The sequence below is a fragment of the Heterocephalus glaber genome, unplaced genomic scaffold, assembly GCF_053883595.1.
Source record: "Heterocephalus glaber isolate CG9 unplaced genomic scaffold, H.glaber_assembly_v1.0 deba00001689, whole genome shotgun sequence".
NCBI classification, from domain to species: domain Eukaryota; kingdom Metazoa; phylum Chordata; class Mammalia; order Rodentia; family Bathyergidae; genus Heterocephalus; species Heterocephalus glaber.
This window is the reverse complement of record NW_028258414.1, coordinates 11,129,521-11,154,059: the sequence shown is the minus strand read 5'-3', so window position 1 is coordinate 11,154,059 and position 24,539 is coordinate 11,129,521. Positions and strand designations below refer to the sequence as shown.

The 24,539-nt window shown below is 40.7% G+C and overlaps 1 protein-coding gene across 8 annotated transcripts in view; it reads right to left on the bottom strand.

The window, feature by feature from the left end:
- Positions 1 to 1,230: 1,230 nt before the first annotated feature.
- Positions 1,231 to 24,539, bottom strand: part of Glce (glucuronic acid epimerase) — a 93,185-nt gene continuing 69,876 nt past the window's right edge. For 5 of the 8 annotated variants that reach the window (XM_004855572.3, XM_013076231.3, XM_013076232.3 and 2 more), the window contains 3 exons: positions 18,913 to 19,511; positions 15,631 to 15,876; positions 1,231 to 5,197 (listed from right to left, as the gene is read on the bottom strand). In XM_004855572.3, the coding sequence (XP_004855629.2) occupies positions 4,173 to 5,197; positions 15,631 to 15,876; positions 18,913 to 19,511 (1,870 nt within the window). In that variant the 3' untranslated portion in view covers positions 1,231 to 4,172. The remainder of the gene's footprint in view (positions 5,198 to 15,630; positions 15,877 to 18,912; positions 19,512 to 24,539) is intronic. The other 3 variants (XM_021237005.2, XM_087199137.1, XM_087199138.1) reach the window with 1 other exon arrangement.

Sequence of the window (24,539 nt, the reverse complement as noted above, 5' to 3'; positions counted from 1 at the left end):
CCAAAGATCTCTGAGATTTGGCCTTTGCCAGTAATCATCAAATTAAATGGCAACCCTGGCTGGTCCAGTTTGTGCACACTCAGGGCAAAGAGCAGTTGTTATGGGCTGAATTGTGATCCCCCCTCACACGTTCAGGTCCTAATCCCCATGGCTTCAGGCTCAAGTGTATTTGGGGAAGGGGCCTTTAAAGACGTGACTGAGGTAGAATGAGGTCACAGGAACAAAGCCGAATCCAATGTGTCCCGAGTGTCCTTCCCGGACTCAGTCGTCAGGAGAGCAACCTCGTGGGACACAGCCAGGCTGCCCCTGCAAGCCACGGCAGAGTGGCTTCAGGAGAAACCAACCCTGCGGATCTCTTGGTTTGACTTTTGGCCTGCAGAACTGTGAGAAACACTTGTGGCTTAGGCCACACCACTCTGGTTTCTTATTACAGCAGCCCTAGCAAAACTACAGTGGTGCAGACTCCAGAACCAGAGTTTAACTACATTCTTCTCACTAATACTAGCGAGCAATCAACTATTGATAATTATCCCTGTGGACAGAGGCAAGGGGAGCTCAGCATGGAGGGCTTGCCTCCTGTCCAGGCAATGGGGAGACAAGCCCAGGACTGCTGCACTCTTATGGCTACTTCCCCCTAAGCGGGTGGAGACCACCTGACCAGAGTGCTGACCAGAGCCTGCTGAAATCTGTACACCATCAGCTAGGTCCGTGATCCAATGGAATTCTGCCACATGAATGGAGGGAATGTGTGTGAGCCACATGATAACATCAGTGAAACAGAGAGAGAAGCCACAGCTGGTTCGAAGGGCCTGGGAACCGGAATCAGTCCTCTGAAAAGGAGGGGTAACGCGAATAATGCCTGCCTATCATTCGAAGGGGGAAATACAGAAAACACAGGAGGTGCGAACTCTCAAGAAATCGACACTGAAGAGTCGATGCTCCTTTCCTCCCCACCTTGTCCCATCCTGGAGCCCCAGTTTACGCTGTCTCTTCCATGACACCTCCCTGACGGCCACACAGCCCAGCACCATCATCGTTCCTGGCCCCGGCAGAATGACACTGTCACTCCTCACGGCCCCTCTCACACACCTTTGCTGTCCACTTTGCACACCTCAAGCAAACACCATTTGTTGCCTGAGTAGCGATCGCGAGTTAAACCAGAATGATGGTTAGAAATCCGCTTGCTGGGCTCAAATAACCTCAGAATAATTAAAGAAACGTGCAGCCAAATTCCTCTTCAGATAAAAACTTTATTGTACAATTTTATAAAGCAGCTTTACATTAAGCACAAACAATCCATTTACTTTGTATAGAAACAAAATACCTTTCCATCTGCAAAAATCAAGTTTTGCTGTATAGAAAACTAACATGTGCACATTGTGCTTAAACTGCAAAGTCTGTACAGCTTTACAAAGGACTACCCTTCAGAAGGGCATCCGGTAAACACTTTATTGCATATTTAACACATGGTGTAGATCCCACATGTACAATGGAGGAGGAACAAGAAAAACAGCTAGAGGAGGATGGAAATAGCAGCTTTCAGTGAAAGTGTGCATACAACAAAGAAAGGGACCACTGCATCTGGAGTGTTGTGCTTGGGTCAGTCCTGCAGGTGCTCCCGTACACTGGGGGGCTCTCAATGAAGCCTTTATGTACAGTGACGCCTGAAGGGTCAACCTGACCTTCTGGAAACTTTTGGCTGGTTTTGCAACTGAAGTGGCTACAGATTTAATATTAAAGCTAACTCAAGCAAAAAACCCCTCAATACCTATAATCTTAAAGAAACATTGAAAGAAACACAACTTTAAAATACCCTCCTTATTCTCTAAACGCAGAATAAGTAAACATTTTACAGGATTTGGAACCCCAGGAAAGGCTCTCCGTGTCTCGAGGCCACCATGCGGGGCATGATCCCAGGCAGGGTTCAGCCCGCCCATGGCAGTCTCCTGCATGCTGGTATAACAGGTTCTCCTGCTTGCTGGGCTCAAGTAAGGCCAGAATAATTAAAGAAGAAACAGGCAGACTCACTGGGGGTTGGGAGCTGCATCTGACAAGTTCACAGGGAACTCTGAGGTGTCCTGCAGCTTGACAAGCCCTGCTCCGTACTGATAATGTCGCGATGGGTTCAACTCATCCTCTCTGAAAATTCCAGATCAAAAGACAAACTGAGCTGCTGTTGCCATGTGGAAGGCAGTGTAAATCCATCAGCAATGCGCCGTTTCTGGGTCTAAAGCCTTTCCCTATTTGGTGGAAAAGGACAGCCGTACTGTTAAGGCACTGGAACCTGTCCCAGGAGCAGGACCACGCTGTCCCTACTGATTCCCCTCATCTGAAGACCAGCGCACAAACACAAAGCAGAAGTCTGCACTGTTCTAAGCAGTGACATACATGAAATCTAAAAGGTTCCAGGATTGGAGAGTTTACTTTTAATATCAATATTGAAAAGTGAGGGAGTCCTCATTTTTATAGTTGAGACAATAAAACGTGGACATTCAAATGCTGAGACATCTACTGTGTAAGAACTACAAAGCTCAATGGCTAGGGGAAACCTAACAACCCACAGCTGCTTGTGTTACAGGCAGAATTAAGAGTCATCACATAAACTGGGAGTTTAAGCTTATTTTTCTATGGCCAGCTTAGTACTGTCTTCAGTGTAGGGCTGTTTCTTCTTCACTCCTGCCCCTCTGGATGCTAATAAATATGTTTAACATATATACCACATACGTCTCTATGTATGTATTTTCTAGTTTCTAAGTAGTGCTTGGCAGGCTGAATTCAGTCATGATACAGTGTGTAGCAGGTAACTCTCCTGGCCCTTACAGGTACATCTGAGAGAGGTCACACTGTTGTTTCAGTCCCTTGAAAATGTGGGGTCTCATATTTCCAAACTGTATGTGACAGGATCAGTTCAGGTTTCTATTAGACCCTAAAACAAAAACCAGAGCAAATTCAGCCCCTGCTGGTTTGAACTTAATGGCTGAGGCCCGATAGCAGACACTGCCCATGGTGTAAGGGTTAGGAAACCTACTCACGTGAGGTTCAGTAGGATCCATAGCCTCAACAAAGATCTGATTATAAATGGACAGCAAATTAAGTAGCATTTCTTATTTAACAGCTGGAATAAATTAAAATTAAATTTCAAAGAAAAACAACAGAACCAGTGATGTGGAAAGTGATAGTCAAGAATAAGCTAGGCAGGAAAAACCTATGACTCATGTATGTGATATTTAACCCACTATTTTTCCTCAAAGGGGGAAAGTCCTGTCAGGGTGGCCTTAAAATTCGTAGCTCCTTCCCAAAATCAGGAGGGTAATAAACAATCCACGTAACAACCCCCCAAACGTTGGGGTTTTATCCCCTAAAGTGGATAAAACTCTCAACGCATAGTCTGAAATTAAATACAAAATCCTCAATAGTGAAAATCATCACTTTGGGGACAGACTGATTATCAAACTTTTACTGATTATAGATCAAGTTTCACAAAACAGATAACATTTTTGTAATTTCTTGTGCAGTCAACAAGTTTCATTTTAAGTTGTGCTTACGTTTATAGAACTGTGAAGCCTGAACACTGTGTTTTTAATTTACACATTTAAAAAAAAAACAAAAAACCCAACAATCACAATTCAAAATATTCTCTGTATATAACAAATTGAACAAATACTCATTTGCTCCCAAGAAACAAGTCTACAGGAAAGAAATATGTTTTTCCATAGTTCTACACAGTCCTCTATCCAGGCTACAAGTACGTATTTACTGTATTACAGCACATCATTGTTTTGAAGTCTGCTTTCAACATAAACATAAATAGTCACATTTTAAAAGAGCTCCATACTAGGTTTTCAGGTAAGTGCCGGCCAAGGAGAGCTACTTGCCCCCCACCCCTACCCCCAATCTGATCTCAGAGTAGTGACTGGACAGCGGGTAGGACCGAGAAGGGGAGGAGAAGGTGAAGACCAGACTAAACACTCTGTTCTAAATGCCACCTGCACTCTTAAACATCCAGCCACAGAATGCAAGTATTTCAGAAGAGTGTCTTTAAGGGTCACTTATCACTCTGCTATCATTCATAAAACCTAGCACACAACCTTTTAAAATGTGCCTGTGCTCCGCTGAGATAGAGCCCGCAGTTTCCACTCAGAGGAGGCTGAATGTGGTTTTGGTTGTGAGCTCTAGTTGTGCTTTGCCCTGCTGCCTTTAAGGTAGCTCTTCCACCTCTTGACAAATTCTTTGAAGATGGGGGACTCATCGATGGTACTGAGCAGCTGCAGCTGGTTGATGTGTGTGGTGTGGTAGTCCCAGCGAGCCAGGTTGGGTGCGATGCCCAGCATGAAGTGTCGGAGGTCGTAGATGGTTCCTGAGCCAGTGTCGTACAAAGGAAGCATGGCTTTGAGGGACTCCATGCCACGCTCATACAAGGACCTCGCTTCTTTGCCAAGCTTTTCCCCTGCAGTTTCTTTTAAGTCATACAGTCCAATTAAGGAATACATAAAGCCATTTAAAACGAAAGAGCTGGGAGTGGTTGGATATTCTTCATACCAGTCGTGTTTATTCATAAACACAGCTTTGACTCCATGCTGCTCGGATAGGAGCTTGTAAGGGGCTGTTGCCCGTAAAGCTGAATTGAGGAATGTGTGGTCTTTTGTTAACAGATAGGCCCTTACCAGTGTGGACATGGCTTGCCCTTGGGCCATTGCAGAGTACCACCCTGGCTCTAAGGACTTAAAGCCTTCCCCTAACTTTCGGGTCACCATAATGGGCCAGCCCCCCTTCTCATCCTGGTTCCTCACCAGCCAATCACTAGCAGCGAAGAATGCGGCCATGTGGGCTGTGGTAGAGATGGTGATGTTGTCCAGGAATCCCTTCCCCTTTGCAATCAACCTTACCACCTTTTTGGGCATTATTTTGGTAGGCTTGACAGCTTTTGTGTTGGAGAGACCCACTCCTTTCCTGAGGTCAGTGACCAGATCCCTAGTCACCGTGCTCCACGAAGTTCTGGGCCCAATGCCATAGTACACATCTCTTTCTTTAAAAGCAATCAGCTGCGTGTTTGAGACATAATGTACAGTGAAGAGCTGATTCCTTTCTGTGGTCTCCAGAACCAGGGACACACTCCCATTTGTCAGGAACTTGAGGTCAAAGGAAATAATAAAATCTTTCGTGTTTCCCAGTTGCAAGGATACACCCTCGCTGGTTTCTGCAGAGGGGAATATATCAAGGAGTCGTTAGAATCAAGCACTTTTGCATTCAATATAATTGCAATTTATCCCTGACAACACTGACTGTATGAAATTATAACGCTGGCAAGTTATATAAGTTCTCTAACTGGTTACTTTGTATATCAGATTATTTTTGCTAAATTATTCATAAACAAATGATAGAACTGGTGAGTTCATGATGGTTTCTTTTTTAAAAATTTTTATTTTATTGGTACATTTTAGGTGTACAATATAATGACATTCATCATTAGAAATGTGCGCCTTTACATAATCTCTCTTGGTTCTTATTTTTCCCCATTTCCCTGCCTTCCCTTCACCCCCTCCATCCTTCCCTATTTACAAAGACTTTGTTTCCATTTTTCATTTTCTCATATTAATTCCATTCCCTTCTTTCCTTTTCCCCTACCCCTCCCACTTCCCCTTCCACTTTGCCCCTTTTCTTCCTATTTCACCTTATCTATTATACCTTTTAGTCCTTATTTACACTTTCAGTTTCTCACACTAGAGAAACTATTCAGTACTTACACATATCCATCCTATTTATTTCACTTAAGAGGATCGCCTCAATGTGCATTCATTTAGCAATAAATGTCTCTAATTTCTTTTTTATTTTTATTTATTTATTTTTGGTACCGGGGATTGAACTTGGGTCCTTGCACTTGTGCAGCAGGTGGCGAAACCACTGAACTAAATCCCCGGCCCCTATTTCTCCTTTTTTATGGCTGAGTAGTACTCCATTTTATAAAAAACCCACATCTTCTTTATCAAGTTTCCAGTTGATGGGCACTAGGGCTGCTTCCAAGTTTTAGCTATTACAAACTGTGGGTGCAGATATATCACTGTGGTATGATTCTTCTAATTCTTTGGGGAAGATCCCCAGCAGGGGAATAGCTGCGTCAAATGGGACTTCCAGTCCTAGTTCTTTGAGGTATCTCCATACGGATTTCCACAGTGGTTGCACCAGTCTACACTCCCACCAGCAGTGGAGCAGGGTTCCTTTCTCTCCACATCCCCGCCAGCATTTGTTATTGGTTGATTTCTTGATAGCAGCCATTCTTCCTGGGGTGAGGTGGAATCTCAGTGTTGCTTTCATTTGCATCTCTCGAATGACCTGTGATGCTGAACATTTTTCATATGTTTATTTGCTATTTCTACTTCTTTGTCTGAGAAACTTCTGTTCATTTCAGATGCCCATTTTGGGATTGGGTCTTTAAATTTGGGAGGTCTGATTTTATTAAGTTCTTTATAGATTCGAGATAGTAGACCTTTGTCTGAGGAACAGCAGGTGAAAATTTTTTCCCCACATTGTGGGTTGTCTCTTCACACTGTTGGTTTCTCTTGCTGTGCAGAAGCTTTTTAATAAGAAGAGATCCCACTTGTTGATTGTTTGTGCTAGTTCACGGGCAACTGAGGTTTTGTTCATAAAATCTTTTCCTACACCAATGTCTTCAAGAGTTCTACCTAACCTCTGTTCCAGCTGGTTTAGCGTTTCTATTTTAACATTTAGATCTTTAATCCATTTCGATTTTAGTTTAGTGCATGGTGAGAGATACAGGTCTAGATTTAATCTCTGGCAGGTTGAAACCCAATTTTTCCAGCACCATTTATTAAAGAGGCTATCTTTCCTCCAGTGAGGGTGTTTGGCTCCTTTGTCAAAGATGAGGTGGCTGAGTGTGTCTGGAGTTGTTTCTGCGTCTTCTAATCTGTTCCACTGGTCCTCAGGTCTGTTTCTTTGACAGTACCATGCTGTTTTTATCACAGCAGCTTTGTAGTATAGTTTCAAGTTGGGGATTGTGATACCCTCTGCCATGTCTCCGTTACCTAGAATTGCTTTTGCTAATTCTGCGTCTCTTCTTGTTCCAAATGAATTTTTGGATGGTTTTCTCAAGGTCCATGAAGTATGCTGCTGGGATTTCAACTGGGATTGCACTGAATCTATATAGCAGTTTTGGAAGTATGGCCATTTTCACTATGTTGATCCTTCCTACCCAGGAGCAAGGGATGTCTTTCCATTTTCTGATATCATCTTCAGTCTCTCTTTTCAGAGTGCTATAGTGTTCAGAGAAGAGGTCTTTGATTTCTTTTGTTAGGTTTATTCCTAGGTATTTCAGTTTTTTGGATGCTATTGTGAAAGAGACTGTCTGCCCTATTTCTCTCTCTGTGAGTCTGTTGTTTGTGTAGAGGAAAGCTATTGATTTTTGTGTGTTGACCTTGTATCCAGCTACTCTACTGAATTTGGTGATTAAGTCTAGAAGACTTTTGGTGGCGTTCTTGGGGTCTTCTATATAAAGTATCATGTCATCTGCAAATAATGACAATTTGACTTCTTCATTTCCTATCTTTATTCCTTTTCTTTCTCTTGTCTAATTGCCATGGCTAATGTTTCCAGAACTACATTGAACAGGAGTGGTGATAGTGGACATCCTTGTCTTGTTCCTGATTTTAGTGTGAAGGATTTCAGTTTTTGACCATTTAGTGTGATATTGGCTGTTGGTTTTTCATAGATGGATTTTATCAGATTGAGGCAGACTGTCTATTCCAATTTTTTGTAGGGTTTTTATCATAAATGCCTGTTGGATTTTGTAGTTCATGATGGTTTCTGAGCATCAGACTGAGAATTCTTGAGACTGCCTCAAGAACATCGTGATGCATGGAATAAAAACTCTTCTGCCCTGCTGGTTTACACTAAAGGATTCAGAGAAAAGAACTAGGGTACCTATGATCAAACGTTTCTTCTCTGGATCTAAGGCCAGCCAATCAGTAAAATAGTCAGTGACTATTCCATCATTTCCATTCTGCACAAAGAAGGAAAAAGAGCCAAAAGCTGACTCGCACATAACATTATGAGAGACCAGAAGTTTTAGAATGTAAAGCTACATGTAGATTTTCACTTTATAATCTAATTCATATTTAATATGTGCTTATAACATGCTCTAACTCCTCCAAATGATCTTCACCACCAGGGCTGCTGATGCCACTCCCACCCAGAGGATGAGGATGAAGACACACAGAAGTAACTTGCCCAAGGTACAAAGAGCCGAACCAGGCTGCTGCGTCTGGCTCCACAATACATGTTCTTAATTTGATGCTGAAAATAAGTTTGTTTTTGATATTCCCTGGAATTATGAAAAAACTACTGGAAATGAAGTGAAGGGCTCATGTATACAATAAAAAGTAAGGAGGGGAAGGGGGAAGCACAGGCTATGTAGTAAAAAGCCTTAGACTTGGTTTCCTATTCTGCTACTAGTTTTTTTTTTTTTTTTTTGGGGTACTGGGGATGGAACTCGGGTCCATGCACTTGCGCAGCAGGTGGCAAAACCACTGAGCTAAATCCCTGGCCCTCTATACCAGTTTTGAGAACAGAACATACACTTCTTTGAGTCTCAGTTTCTTCACATATGAGAGAGAATATTACTCTGTAGGGAAATTGTGAGAATTTAAAAAAATACAATGGCTTGAAATACAGTAATAAATGACAGTGATTATTATCACTAACTATTTCATGCTAATAAAATAGCAAAAGCTGTTTTACCTGACAAGTTATTAAACAGGAAATTTTTCTTGCATAGCTAGATAGTACAATGATGGCTAACTCTCAGAAAAATGATTTTCTGAATTTTACTCATCTATAGCTACTAAGAAAAGAAACTGAACATATTAAAACCAAACAGCAGCAAGAACAATAACAAAATAGATAATACAAATCTGAAATATTAAGAAGTGTGAACACCAATCTTTATATAGCTTAAATTTCAAAAACATATACATACAGATTATCTCATTTGATCCTTAAAATCTGAGGCTGATAATCCCCGGTAACAACAACAACAACAAAAATCTGAGGCAGATAAAGCTGAAATTATTCTATCCAGTTTACAAGTGGAGATATCCAAGTGCTGCAAGGTTAAATGGTTTTCCCAAGGCCAAAAGCTAGAGCAGGGTCTAAAATCCAACTTTCCTGAATCTAAGTTCAAAGACTGTGGGAAAGATAACTGATACTGGGAGTGGCAACCTTAACATCAGCCGATGAAATGGTTACTTCTTAGCACGGCCATAAAACTGGACTTCAAGTTTGGACAGTTTTTGAGGAAGCCTTCAGTGAGTCACCTGGACTGTGTGACAGTGTGTGCACAGCATGCAGAGTGCCAGTGCGCTGAGCTGACCATTTAACTCTTACCACACTGGACTCCACACCTGTGGCCTAAGGCTCTTAATTTAGAATTACTTCATTTGACAAAGAGACAGTTATGAAAGCTGCCTCAAGAATGAGAATATTGTGATGCACTGAATAATGCTTTCAGTGACTTTTAAAAAATTGATTTCAGAAGAAAACTTTTAATTCAGTATCAACTCACTTTATCTGGCAAAATGTCAACATGAACTCTCTCTTAACTGGCATTTTCCTGCTTCTACAGTGAATGGAATCTGAAGTTCAGTACAGCATCCCTGAAACACTAAAGGATTCTGCACTGACTTATGAATCACTCCAGATGAAGTTCTATGCAGCAGAGCACACTGCCTCGAGTCTTCATTAAGGTAATGCCTCATTCATCAGACAGCATCATTAACAATGACATCTATTCTGACGAAACCGGATAACAATGACCCATCTTTAAAAGTCCAAATGAGATAATGTTGGAGAAGAACCCATTTCCTCCCAGAGTTCTGTCCTAATTCTCACTTTATTTATAAAAATTTAATGAAATGACATGGTTCAATCATCGTATTATGTCTTAATATATCAGATCAGTCCAAAGAATTCAGTAACAAATGATGTCCTAGGAGATAGCCTTAAAAACAAAACAAAACAAAACAAAAACCATTTAATTTTCCTACAACCTTAACACCAGCAGAGGGGGTTACTGAGTCACACAGCAGTGATGACAGAAGTCACAATCCTCAATTTAAATTAAGCAATCAACAATGGTAGTCTTCACACCAGTGTTTAATTCTTAATTTACAGATGTACATATGAGGTTAAGCGACCTGCCGACATTGTTCAGGAGGATGTGAAGAGTAGCAAATGGGATGGTCGACAACAGCTTGGAAACACCCGGCAAGGCTCTGTGCTCTCTGGAAACACGATGTTCTCTGGGGACCGCTGTTTCAAATCTACTAATACAGAACTTACATTTTTCTATTGTTTGAAACTCACAACCCCCTATCCTGCCTGAACAGTCATTCCCAGGAGTTACTATAGCTGTTTATTTTTGGTAAGTGTGGTATATACCTTAGGCAACAAAGGATGATAAACATTTAAAGGCAGTCTTGACACTGGTCTTGTCAATGAGTTTTTAATTTGACACTAAAAGCAGAAGTAGCAAAAGCAAAAACAAGTAAGTGGAACTACAGCAAAGTTCAAAGCTTCTGCAGAGAAAAGTAATCAACAAATGAAAAGATAACCCTCAGAATGGGAGAAAATATTTGCAAATCATTTATGTGATAAGGGTTTAATGTCCAGAATAGGGCCGGGGATTTAGCTCAATGGTTCCACCGCCTGCCTCGCAAGTGCAAGGTCCTGAGTTCGATCCCCGGTACCAAAACAAACAAACAAACAAACAAACAAACAAACAAAATTTGGGCCGGGGATTTAGCTCAGTGGTTTCACTGCCTGCTACGCAAGCGCAAAGACCCTAGTTCGATCCCCGGTACCAAAAAAAAAAAAAAAAAAAAAAGATAATATCCAGAATATATCCTACAACTCATACAACTCAATGGAAAAAAAATCAACTAAGAAGTGGGCAAAGGATCTGAATAGACACTTTTTCAGAGAAGACATACAAAAGGCCAAAAGGTGCCTGACATTCCCAATCACCAAGGTACTGCAAATCAAAACCACAATGAAATTTCATCTCACATTTGTTTGAAAGGACATCAACGAAAGCCAAAAGCTAGGGCTGGGGATTTAGCTCAGTGCTACCACACCTGCCTTGCAAGCGCAAGGTTCTGAGTTTGATCCCTGCTACCATGAAAAAAAAAAAAGCTAACAAAACACTGCTGAGGACATGGAGAAAAGGGAACCCTGTGCACTGTGGGAGACACCGGAAGTTGGCACAGCCATTACGAAAAACAGCATGGAGGTTGCTCAAAAACTAAAAACTACCAGCATTTCTGGGTATAAACTCAGAAGAAATGAAATCTGAGCTCCCCTGTTCATTGCAGCATTATTCACAATATCCAGGACATGGAAATAATCTAAGAATCTGTTCATAGAATGACTATATAATATGTGAATTATATACACAGTGGGATATTCAGTCATAAACAAGGAAGTCCTGCCATTTGCAATAGCCTGGATAAACTCTGAGCACATAATGACAGTGAAATAAGTCAGAGAAAGATACTGCATGTGGGATCCAAGGAAGGTGAAAAGTGAACTCAGACTGTAGAATGGTGATTGACAGGGTAGGGAGGTGGGGACAATTTTAAGTCTAAGGACATAGAACAATTCAGTTAAAACTGATTAGTTTTGGGGATCTAAAGTATAGCATGGTGACTATAGATAAGACTCCTGTACTGTATTTGACTCTTAAAATGGGATGAGAGACAAGATCTTCAGTGTTCTCACCACCACCACCCCCACCACACACACACACAGTGTAATTATATGAGGTGATGGATGTGTTGACTAACTTGATTGCGGTAATCAATTCAATATATATATATTATGAAGAAAATCTCAGTCGCACTGGAACTAGCACAAAGAATCAACAACTGGGATCTCATCTTATTAAAAAGCTTCTGGCACACCAAGGGAAACCACCAACAGTATGAAGAGACACCCCACAATGTGGGAAAAAATTTTTACCAGCTGTTCCTCAGACAAGGGTCTACAATCTAGAATACATAAAGAACTTAAAAAAATCAGACCTACCAAATTTAAAGACCCAATTCAAAAATGGGCATCTGAAATGAACAGACATTTGTCAGACAAAAATAGAAACAGCAAATAAACATATGAAAAAATGTTCAACATCATCGATTATCTGAGAGATGGAAATGAAAACAACACTGAGATTCCACCTCACCCCAGAAAGAATGGCTGCTATCAAGAAATCAACAAATAACAAATGCTGCCAAGGCTGTGGGGAAAACGGAACTCTTCTCCATTGTTGGTGGGAGTGCAGACTTGTGCAACTACTGTGGAAATCAGTTTGGAGATATCTCAAAAAACTAGGGTTAGAGGTCTCACTTGACCCAGCTATTCCCCTGCTGGGTATCTTCCCAAAAGAATTAAAATCATCATACCACAGTGATATATGTGCACCCATGTTTATAGCAGCACAGTTTGTGATAGCTAAAGCTTGGAAACAGCCCAAGTGCCCATCAAGTGGTGACTGGATAAAGATGTGTTTCTTTAAAAAATAAAATGGAGTACTACTCAGCTATAAATAATGAGAAACTAAAAAAAAAAAAAAAAAAGAATGAGAAACTAGAGACATTTATAGCTAAATGGATGTACATCGAGGCCATCCTCTTAAGTGAAATAAATAGGACACACATGTGTAGGTACCAAAATTTCTCTGGTGTGAGAAACAAAGTGCAAATGAGGACAAAAATGTATAATAGATAATGTGTAATAGGAAGAAAAGGTCCAAAGGGGAAAGGAAAAGGGAAAGGAAAGAAGGGAAAGGAAAAAATGGAAAACAAAGTCTTTGTAAGTAGGCAGGGGCAGAAGGGTTGAAGGGAGGGCAGGGGAATGAGGAAAAAATAAGAACCAAGATAGATTATGTACAGGTAAAAATTCCCAATGATCAACATCATCATATTGTATACCTAAAACGTACCAATAAACTTAATGAGTAAAAAATACATATATAAAAGCACTGCATTGTACGTAAAATTGTACATAAAATTTTGTTGATTATATCTCAATAAAGCTAGAAAAGCCGTTCAATCTGTGTTTTCACCTGTGACACAAATGGTCAGCACCCACTCACTAAGTGACAGTCTACGCTGCTGAGAGAGGAGGCCTGCACTCAGCCTCGCAGAGAACAGAGACGCGGCAGGCAGAAGAGAAGCACACAAGGAGCCTTCGAAAGAACAGCGGCTAGACAGAGAAGTAAGGTCACAGAAAGGAAACAGTGCTCTGGGAGAGGAAAGCTGATGTAATCTAATAGAGTAGGACTAGCATCATAATTTTTTAATTCATTCAATCTTACAAGCAGGAAGAGAAAACATTATTTAACAAAATAATAAAAAAATATGCTACAGACTCATATAATGGTTCTTTAGATGAGTTTTTTTCCTTTCAGGGAAAAAAACTCAACACAAAGAAATAAAAGAATAAAAGGGCAACAGCATTCAGCCCATGGTCCTCCAGAGCCTCACCTCACTAAGCCCATGCTTTTATGCACACGTCCTCATTTCTTTGGCAATTCAGAGTGGTGCCCTGAGCCCATCTCCAGGGAGTCTACTTTCTGAAAGCCTCAGCTTTCATGCCTGCTTCAGTAAAGCAGCCTGGCCTCTTCATGCCCTCTCCTGCTCTGCGGAGGGAAACCTCGGGGGACTCCCGCCCATTCTCCCTCCTGCCTTGTAGCAGGTGACATGAGCACACTCAGGATGTCAAAGCAAGTGGCCCTCTCCCGGCTAGCACACTTACAACACAAATCCAACCTTGGTTAGGTGTGGCCCACTGGCCAAGGGCTGCCACACAGGCCTCTCCTCTCTATGCTTCAAACCATCTTAGGCAGTTTTCTCTTCAGCTACTGGCCACAGTTCAATGAAGGGCTAACGTGAGGATCTCTCATGTAGGATGTGGGAATCTATCTTCTGTATAACCCAGGGCAACTAAGAGTCTACCATGAATACCACTGCTCTGAATAGGACAGTGTCCAAAAGATTGTTCTAAGAAAACCTCTCCCACTTGAGGAGATCAGGATGAGGGCTGCTATTTTCTACCCTAATCTAGGCCACATATTAATTAATATAAACTAAGCTTTTTGGGTGAACCCAAAATTCAAAGTTCTTTGGCTTGGTGTTAACAATTTCCTGCTGCAATAACCTCTTCGGTATCACAAGCTAAATATTCTTAAATGTTTCCTTGTAATTTCTCACTAGCCAAGCCTGTTGTTTTACAATAAGCAAAGATGCCCTATGTACTGGAATATCAGAATGCCACGGGGGAAAAAGAAGTTCTAGTCACAGAATAAAAACTAAAGGTCATCCATTATTTGTACTGCATTAAAAACTCATAAATTCTTTACTTAAAGCCATCTAAAATGAGTAGATTTGTATTGTGGTTTGCAAGGTCTGTAAGTTACACAGCCATCAATGAAGGATAAGGAGAGAATACAGAAAAGGTCTTGTAGCTTTTCTTCTTTTCTATTTACTGAATGTAGGGTTGGCGGAGAGGAGGGGATGAGTTCTGATCTCGACAACATTTCACCCAAATAGAATTAAACCTGAGGTGCTAAGATGATTTCACTGTCTTTTTAAGTAATGGAGTCATTAACTCTCATGGCTACTGATCAGCACAGAAAATACATTACATCCTAATTAATGAGACTGTCTCAGTAAAAGGGGAAATGTTGCATAAAGTTAATTTGATTTTATAAATGATCTTATTAATGAAAATGGTTTTATATGAAGTTTGAGATAATTTAGTACATTAGCAAAACTCAATATGCAAGCAGGCCTATTTGCTAATGTTACATTTTCTTGAAAAAGTAAAAAGCTTTTGGTATAAGATGTGCAAAGAAAAGGATAGCTCTCCATAAAAAATGTTCTACTTTGGTGCAGAACATTAAACATTAAACATTAACTACAATGGTACCTCGGGACCTGTCTATGGTTCTGAGAGGCATGACCAGTACCAAAGATCATGAGTACCAAAGAAAATAAAACAAAATAAAATAAAAGTGCTGGGACAAAGTTTTTGTCAAAATGTTTACAGTACCAAATTTGAGTCTATGGATATACCACCCTAAATGCACCCTACCTCTCTCGTCTGATCTCCAAATGTGACAAGTTTCAAATCAGCAGAGTACCAAAGTATGACTGTATCCTGTGCTGAAATATGACAATAAACAGAGCTGGGGGCAATGGTAGAATACCTGCCTCACATATGCATTGCCTTGAGTTTGATCCCCAGCACTGCAAAACAAAACAAGACAAAAACCATGGACTTACTCCTTTGGGATATGGATCCCTCACTCAGTAACCTGGATCATAAGATTCAATCTAAAGTGAGGCTCTTCACACAGTAAAGACTCCTGTTTTCTCCCTTTTTACAACCTTCATCTTTTAGCTGTTTCTTCTTTAGGGATTTCACTTGGGTGACACCATTTATTATGAATATAAAATAAATGGTCTGTTAACATGTTTTTAAAAACTGTATTAAAATTTTAAGGGAGTATCAGATGCCATAAATCAACAGAAAATTAGTAGCCACATATGGTATATTACTTACCTGGGGCAATGAACTGCTTAACATTGGTGAATCTAGACTTATCAGCCACACTGGCCATAAAACAGCCCTTGGGCACAGTCCAGTCATTAGTTTTGCTGTTTTTGTCCCTGTCTTCTGCTGTTTCATACACCTCGATATGAGGGGGTTTCTCAGTCAGATTTTTGCTGTAATGACTTAACCCATACTGTGCAATCTGGATTGGGTAGAAATAGCCTTGAGGTCCCCATTGTGTAGATAATGGCACACCTATAAAAACAAAAACAAAACAAATAGTCCTACTCAGACATTTACAAGCCTCATCTGAATACTACTTCTTACAATTTTACTACTGAGTTTTAGGGTTACCAGCAACTTCTGAGCTAGAAATTATTACCAAATTAACCAGAGGTTAGGTATTCACTCGTTCTCATCATTTGTTCAGAGCAATGCCACGTTATAAATTACCTTTCATAGATTCTCTATGTATGTTACTGTTGCTATTAGTTATAGTTCTTTCATATTCCTCTTTCATAGACTTAAATTTTGTATAATTTAGAAGCACATACAGGTCACGTTTTAGTCTAAATATTAATCCTGAATTTTTCTTTAACATTTGTACTTAACAATCATGGTAACTACTTACCTGACTCTCCCTCCAAGGTCAAGGTATGATCTAATAATGAAGTATAGCATTTGACGGTTAAAATATTTGCTTAAGTCAACAGTTATACCCAGTCAACCTAAAATATAAATATAGTTTGAAATTCTTTTTCATATCCTTTCTATCAAAATTTAGTTCTTGGATAGATATAGTGGCAAATGCCTGTAATGCCAGCACTCTGGAGGCTGAGGCAGGACGACTGCCATGGGTTCAAGGCCAGCTTGGTCCACATAGTGAATTTAAGGCCAGCCTGAACTACACAGTGAGACCCTGTCTCACAAAAACAAAAACAACCCAAAACAAAACCTTATGAACAAGGAGTGTTTTTTAAAAAAATTGAATTAAAGTTTTACATTTGACCATAGATTCATAATCCATTAATGGATTATCTGAAGATGAAAAGCAAAAATTTCAGGGTCTGGTATTACTGTTTTAGTAATTTCCTACTTGGGACTTACATCACTGAGCTGCACAGAGTAGTGGACTGCTGAATCATGTTGTCTGCTTTGAGGGATGAACTCTTATTGTAGTTCTACATAGAATTAACAAGTAACTGATAGGCACAATGGAGAATGGGATCTACAAAATTATAGGTGGTTTAATGCAACTTCAAGGAACTAGGGACAGCCATGGTTCTGGTATGGTGTAAGCCTATCCTCCAATGCCTCGTGTGTTGGAAGAGTGGTCCCCACCATGCTGGTGTGGGAGGTGAGGGAATCTTTAAGGCGGGATTCTCCCAGAAGGAGTTAGTGCAACTCTCCTGGGATCTCGGTCAGTTCTCTCAAAGGGTTGTTATAAAAGGAAGACCGGCTGTCCCTGTGCCCTGGCACTGTCTCACCCTGTGACTGCTCCCTCTCATGGCAGGCCCCATGCCACCTGGGATGTCTAGCCATGGGGATAGCTGAAGTCTCTACCAAACTACTACCAAACCTCGGTTCATGAACACTTGTTTGCAAGCAATTTGGTTTGCAAATGAAAGTGTTCAGCAAAATTTTGCTTCTGTTTGCAAATTCCACATTGGGTGACAAACATGACTATGGATGGCCGTCTTCCCCACACAAACACAAATGCAGTCATCTTCCCCAAAATTTTAAGACAAATTAAATTTATAAAGTGAGGTACCACTGCACTCTCCCAAGTCCTTGTGTGGGAAATAGTGTTAAAAGCAGGATAAGGAAAATACAAAAATGGTAATAATTATCTTGAGGAAGAGAGAATATAAGTGAATTTGTCCCCTTCCCCCTTCTAAACATTTCATAAATGTTTAAAAATCTGTATAAATAATAAAAACAAAGGGGAAACCCTGCATCAGAATATACAGACTTCAGTTTTCCAATGCATAAACATAGCTAACTTCAGACACACGCTGTATACCTTGGACCTGGGGGAGTCTGAAAACAGCCACATTTACCTGGTGAGGTAAGCAAACTTTATTCCAAAGGGAAAATATATAATTAACAGAAAGCTTGTTTTGACATGGATTTTATAAATAAATATTAAATCAAGCTTAGTATTAAAATGAAATTGAAATTAAAATCACTTGATAACAAAATAAGAAAAATGAAATAATTTCCCTGGTTTAATTGATGTCTTTTAAAGGCAAATTTAATTTTTTTTTCCTGGTCAATCCTATGTTTGAAAAGCAAATTCCAAAGTATACTAACTATATCCACAAGAAGCTCCAAATGTCTCAGGTTTTCAAAGATAATGAAAGACAGTATGTATAGACTATAGGAGGGTGGTATAAGTTCAGAAAAAAGTGCCTACATTTTGCCTGTCCTGAGGACTAGAAATCCTGTCCCAGGGATGACACTCATCTACCAGGGAACAAGAGAGCGCTGGGACATTAACTGTTCAGTGTGGTCTCTATACCTTTCCCTTCGCCTCTACAAGGGTAATGTGTTAGCTCTTTGTCACTGTGACCTAATGCCTGAGGAAATCAACTTAAATGAGGAAAGACTTACTTTGGCTCATGGTTTCAGAGGTTTCAGTCCATGGCAGGCTGGCTGGCTCCACTGCTGTGGGCAGCACATCAAGGCAGAGGGCATGGTGAAGCCAAGCTGCTTACCTCATGGCAGCCGGGAAGCAGAGTGGAGAACGCGAGAAGGGGCCAGGGACAAAATATGCCCTTCAAGGGTACAGACACATGACCCACTTCCACCAACCAGGCCTTGCCTCCTGAAGCCCATTACATGATGGGTCCATCAATGAGGCTGGAGGCCTCATGGTCTCCTCACCCCACAAAGGCCCAATCTCTGGATGCTATTGCACTGGGGACCAAGCCTTAAGGACAAGAGCTGTAGGGGGACATTTCAAATTCCAACCCTAACAGCTAACTGTACATTTACAAGCAAGACTTGTGGAAATGCTGTGCCTTGCCCTCAGTAGTGAGAACTCCAGATTCTGAGGCAGGGTAATGGAAAAATCCTATTTATTCAAGCACAGTGTTACTGTGACTCTTAAGTCATACCACCCAGAAAGCTGTCCTAGGTTCAGATCTAACCTATTCCTCCTTTCAGGGCTCTGCCCTGAAAGGTCTTCTGGCATTACCTGTGTACCTGTTGTGTAATTGGTAGTGACAGCTTCTTAGTCCTCAACACAAGCAGGCTAGAAACATGCAAGTGGAGCAGACAGATACTAACCTTCAACCCCACTTATGCACTTGACTCTGTCTCGGACTTCCACGTTGTAGCCTTCAAAAGACATGAACACACCATCGGGGTGATAGGGGGCTCTCTGTGCATAGACTTTGGAATAGCTGTGAGAGAATTCAAACCGCTCATAGCCATCATACTGAGCCACCTTTCCATAAACGTCAAAGTATTTCTCTACCCATGTGAATGGAAGAAAGACTTCATTTCCCTCTCGTCTCCCTTTAATTGTGTGTTCATCATTTATGAGACAGTCAATTTCCTCGTATTTGAGCCCTAACACTTTACTTCCCCTATTGCTATTGAAACCCCCGACGACAGGGGGCGCTTTCTGCTGCTCCTGGGGAAAGGCCTCCTCAGACTGCTGTCTGGGCCCATGGTTCACGTAGTGGTTACTCTCGGATGCTGCTGCTCTTTTATCTAATCCGTCCACTCGGAAGCCACTATTCAAATGTCGTGGGAACTGGATCGCTTTATCACTGGAACACTTATTCCACAAAAGTACTGTGACCAAAGTGAAGAGTGCACAGATGACAATCAAAGTCTTATAGTTGACCCGGGCTGCCAAGCAACGCATATTCAGACCATACCTATGGAGGCAAGAAGAAAAATTAATACAAAGATGTATTACTGACATTGCATAGGGTAAGGCTTTCTTCAATTTTATTCAACAACCATATTAATATTAGCTCAATTTTATTAAATGCTTGTAATCTTATCAGATTTAAAATTACTAACTCCACCATTCAGCGTGAACAAAGAAAAGATGTGTTCTACCTTTCAATAAAATGCTCAGGTAGCATAATCTTCTAAAGCAGAGACCACATTTTCTTAGTCTGCACTCTCTTGGTACACCGGTACTTTTTATAATGCCCCTCTAAGCCAAAAGAAGTGTCTTATTGTTTCCTTTTAAAGTAGTTAAGACCAAGTAATTTAAGGGTTTATGTCCTAACACCTTAGTAGCTGCCTGGAAAAAGCCACACAGACCTTTTCAAGGAAAAACACTGACACTCATGTTGCCAAACCCGACTGAGAGTTTTAGTGCTCACACTACGTGACCTCAGCAGCACGGCACCGGTGATGAACTGTTCCTGAAACTTTCTTCCCCTGGTTTCTGGGGAACCATGCTCTCATGGTTCTCCTGCCACACACAGGCTGCTCCCTTCCCTGAACCTTCCTTCCCATCTCCCTGCTCCTGAAACGCTGCAATACTCCTTAGTGTTCCATTCTCGGGTCTTTCTCATTCATTTCCGAGTGGTCTTGTTAAATACAGTTTATATTCTGACTAGCCCCACATTCTATCCCCAGGCCAGACCTTTCTCTGGAATTGCAGAAACATATATATCTCCAAGTTACTGACATCTTTACTGGGGTCAAACGGATCTCTGAAAAACACCAACTTCCCTCCTACTCTTTTCCCTCAACCATTCCTCCCTTCCTACTGCTCATGCAAAAAACCCTGACTCCTCTCTTGCTCACCCTCATCCAGTCAGGAAATCTTGTCAGCTCCACCCTCAGATTATACCTGGAATCTGAGCTCTCTTCATGGACTCCACTGTGACCACCATGTTGGAGCCACAGTCACTAAGCTGGAATCATGTCGTGATAGCTGCCCTCTGCCCCGCCTCTACCTTTGCCTTACTACTCCACCTCTAAGTCTAATCTCAACACAGCAATCAGAATGACACTTTTAAGTCACATGATGTCATTTCAGTCCTGATGAGAGAATCTGCTGACCTTGCCAGCCACAGGGTGTGTCAGGTGGCTATGATCACAGGGCAGGGGTTGCTGGGAATCATGAGAAATTATATCAGTTACCTGGGCAGCGTATGGCAGGTTTCAACCCTGCCGAGTAAAGGGAGCAATCCAGTTGATATTGGTCACACTCTCTCTATAATTTACTGTATGGTGTGAATCTATAGCTACTTACTGTATTGTATGCAATCCCTTCTTATTCTCCCTACAATAAACATTTTTGACAGTAATGAGATAAAAATACAAACCTCAAATGACAAAAATATTTTTGTTTTTTTTTGAGGCAGGGTCTTGCTATGTACTTTATGCTGGCCTTGAACTCACTATGTAGCCCAGGCTGGCCTCAAACTCTCAGCGATCCTCCTGCCTCAGCCTCTGGAGTGAGGGGATTACAGGCATGCGCCACCACATCAGCTTCAAATGAAAATATTTAATGAAACGTTACATGCTGAATTTCTCCCTCCCTCTGGGCCTTATGCATCCTAGGCAAGTGCTCTATCATTGAGCTACACTCCTCAGCCCCTTTTTATTTTTATTTGAGACAAAGTCTGAGTTGTCCAGGCTGGTCTTGAACCTGCCAACCTTCTGTCTTAAGCTTCTGAGCTGCTGTTATCACAGGCATGCCCCATTGTGTCTGGCAAAATGGTGGATTTCTCTGTTCCTTAAGAAAGTTTCTGGGGAAGTGAAATTCACTCATTTCTTTTAATGCCAAGAGAAGGTCAACTCTGAGCCACTGACTGTTTGAAAACAACTTTATTCTGCATTCATCCTTAAGTAGCATGGCAGGATACAGATTCTTTGGTTGGATATTTTTTTCCCAGAGTGTGTTTGTTTTTTCTCAAGCTTTACTGTCTTAAGGCCTTAAGGTTTTGATCTCCGTCTGGTATGGTATGTGCATGACTTTTGAATCTTTTATCTTACAGATTCTGCCCTTTTGAGAGGCTGTGTCACGGTATGTCATTGGATTCTCTCATTTCTGCACATGGTGTGCTCTTTCAAGCTGACAGCCTGTGTCCTCCTACTTGTGTTTAACGGGTGTGGCATTATCTTGTGTCCCTGAGTTCTTTTTTTAAAATAAAGTTCTCTCCGAGAGTGTTTTTTTTTTTGTTTTTTTTTTCCATTGGCAATGTTATTTTTCTGGGCATTTGGTCTCCTGTTCCTGCCATTAGCCCCTCACTTGCCTGGTGATTTTTGGGCTGCTCACTCAAATCCAAGGCAATTCACAAGTGACTCATGAGGCAACTTGGATCTCCTATTTCCTGGGTGGTGCACTCTCAGGGGGATGACAGGGAGAGCTCGTGCTGTGTGTAGGCTGACACAGGCTGACGGCAGTGCTCCAGGGGGAGTGGGTGGGGAGGCAGTGGGTCTAAATGCCAGAAAGAAGACGGCTTTTTCTCTTTTGTTCTGGGAACAGAACATGTACTTTAGAAGCCTTAACCTTTTCCAATTTTTCTAAAGAAAACCTGCCTGGTGTTTTGCCTGGGATTCATGCCAGCTACCTATAGTCCAAGTGGAAGGATGAAAGAAACAGATACGGTGATGTGAGAGAGGGCCTTCTGGCTCCCAAACAAAGGTCCAGAAATCTGTCTAACTGTCATCCTTTGGTAGTCCTCCTATTTATTGTTATTGATTTCTTCATTTCTCATTTCTGTATGTTTCATTTGAATGGGCATTAGGAGGGAAAGGAACCAATTTGGGTTCAGTCCATCTTGAAAATCATATATAGTCCAGGTATGGTGGTGCACACTTGTAATCCCAGCACTCGGGAGGCTGAGGCAGGAGGATCATTGTGATTGTGAGGCCAGGGTGGGCTACATAGTTCAAAGCCAGTCTGAACTACATAGGAAAACCTTGTTTCAAAGAAAAAAAAAAGAGAGAAAAAAAAAACATACATAGAAACCCAATATTGGCTGGGTATCTAAAACACTTTTAGATTTCTTCAGATTTTGACATATCTGCACACGTATAAATGAGGTATTTTGGGAATGAGACCTAATCTAACTAATTTGTTTATGTTTCATACAAAAAGCCTAGAGGTAATCATATACAATATTTTTAATACTTCTGTGCATGAAACAGTTTCAGGGCATCAAATTTCCATTTGTGGCATCAAGTTATTGTTCAAAAAATTTCAAATTTTGGGGCATTTACGATTTTTGATTTTTGGATTAGCAATATTCAATCTACAATGTTTTATCATTTGCATTATTATTATGAGAAAATGTGTTAAATGCTAAAAAACCAAAATGTGGTACAAATATAGGTCATATATTTACCCACTGAGGATTTCCTTATAGAGGCAAGGTAATATTTCAAAATTATATTTTTTTAAAAAATCCTTTACCAAAAATACTGACGTGTCAACATTTGAATAATCAGTAAGCTATGCCTAACATTTTGACCAATTAAAATAAAAATAAAAACCTCCTAGTTCCACCCTTGAGAAGTACAATTCCTCTAGTACTTGAGAGTAACTGTGCTTACCAGGCTACCTTTATGAGGAGGCACATGATGGGAAAGTGAAGAAAAGTCAAATTAAAAAACTTTTAAGAAGGCATGCTGGTGCACACCTGTAATCCCAGCACTCTGGGAGCCTGAAGCAGACAATCCCAAATTCGAGGCCAGCCTGGGAAACTTAGTGAAATCTCCTCTCAAAAAAAAAGAAAAAAAAAAAAAAAGAAGCCTGGAAATACAGCTCAGTATGAAGGCCCGGGTTCAATCCCCAGTACCTACACAACCCATCCACCAAAACTTCCCATAACCCTATGTCAAGACTTGTATCTGCTATCTTTCCTTATAAAGGCAATCAGGGCTTCTAAGAGAAATGGATGCTGCCGGGTGTAGGGCTGGGAAACCTTTCCACCCTAGACAACAAAGAAGCTTTCAAATACCAATGGAGTCACAATCTAGGGGTCAACAGAGCTGTGGAATAGAATAAAATTGGAAAGTACTGAAAACTATTAAATCTCACTGACAGGTATACTGGAGGTTCACTAAATTCATTTTTTATGTTTAAGGATTTCCATAATTTAAAAATATGGTTGTCAAGCAAAGAAACACAGGAGTCAGTCTGAACAGTCCCCTTCCCTATTGTCAAAATTGTAAGGATTATGTCTGAAGCTGACTAAAACACAATGAATCAATAATAACCAAGTCCACAATGATATTCAAAAAAGGAGAAAACCAGACAAAAGTGGGGGCAATCTTCTGAACTGGTAAAAATCGACAAAATTTACTCATTTGTCCTGGCTCTGAAGAAACAATTACATTTCAGAACAAACCAACAGCCCCAGTCAATAAAGTACTCTATTTTTATAGGAGGCTACCTAATAATACAGAAAAAGAAAAAAACTGGAAAATCAGAATAATGCAATTCTTCATGAAATTACTGATTCAGGCAAGTGTTATTCAGGTGTATGGTTGCTATGACTTAGGGATTCATAATGCATAAAAAATAACATCAAACATTTTCTATAAAGGAGAGGAAACTCTATGTGAAGGGATCAGTACATTACCCCATATCAATATTCAACTTCAGTCTCATTAATGGTGATGAAGATAGATATTATATCTCTTGATTAAGTTGTAATAATACACAACATCATGTATTGCAACCAAAACTGTTTAATATGGTTCTGCCAGGATTTAAGATTTATTTTCTAGATAACAGGAAATACAAACAATAGGGAAGAAGTCAAATGAGGAAGCAACAAAAATATATGGAAGGTAAGACTATCCTGGTTTGCTAGCTGGGCTTGTTCCTCCATTAAATCAGCAATATGGAAAAGACTGGGTGAGCTTTTCTTTTTTGTATCGGGGATTGAACTTGGGTACCTTGCGCTTGCAAGGCAGGAGGTGCCACC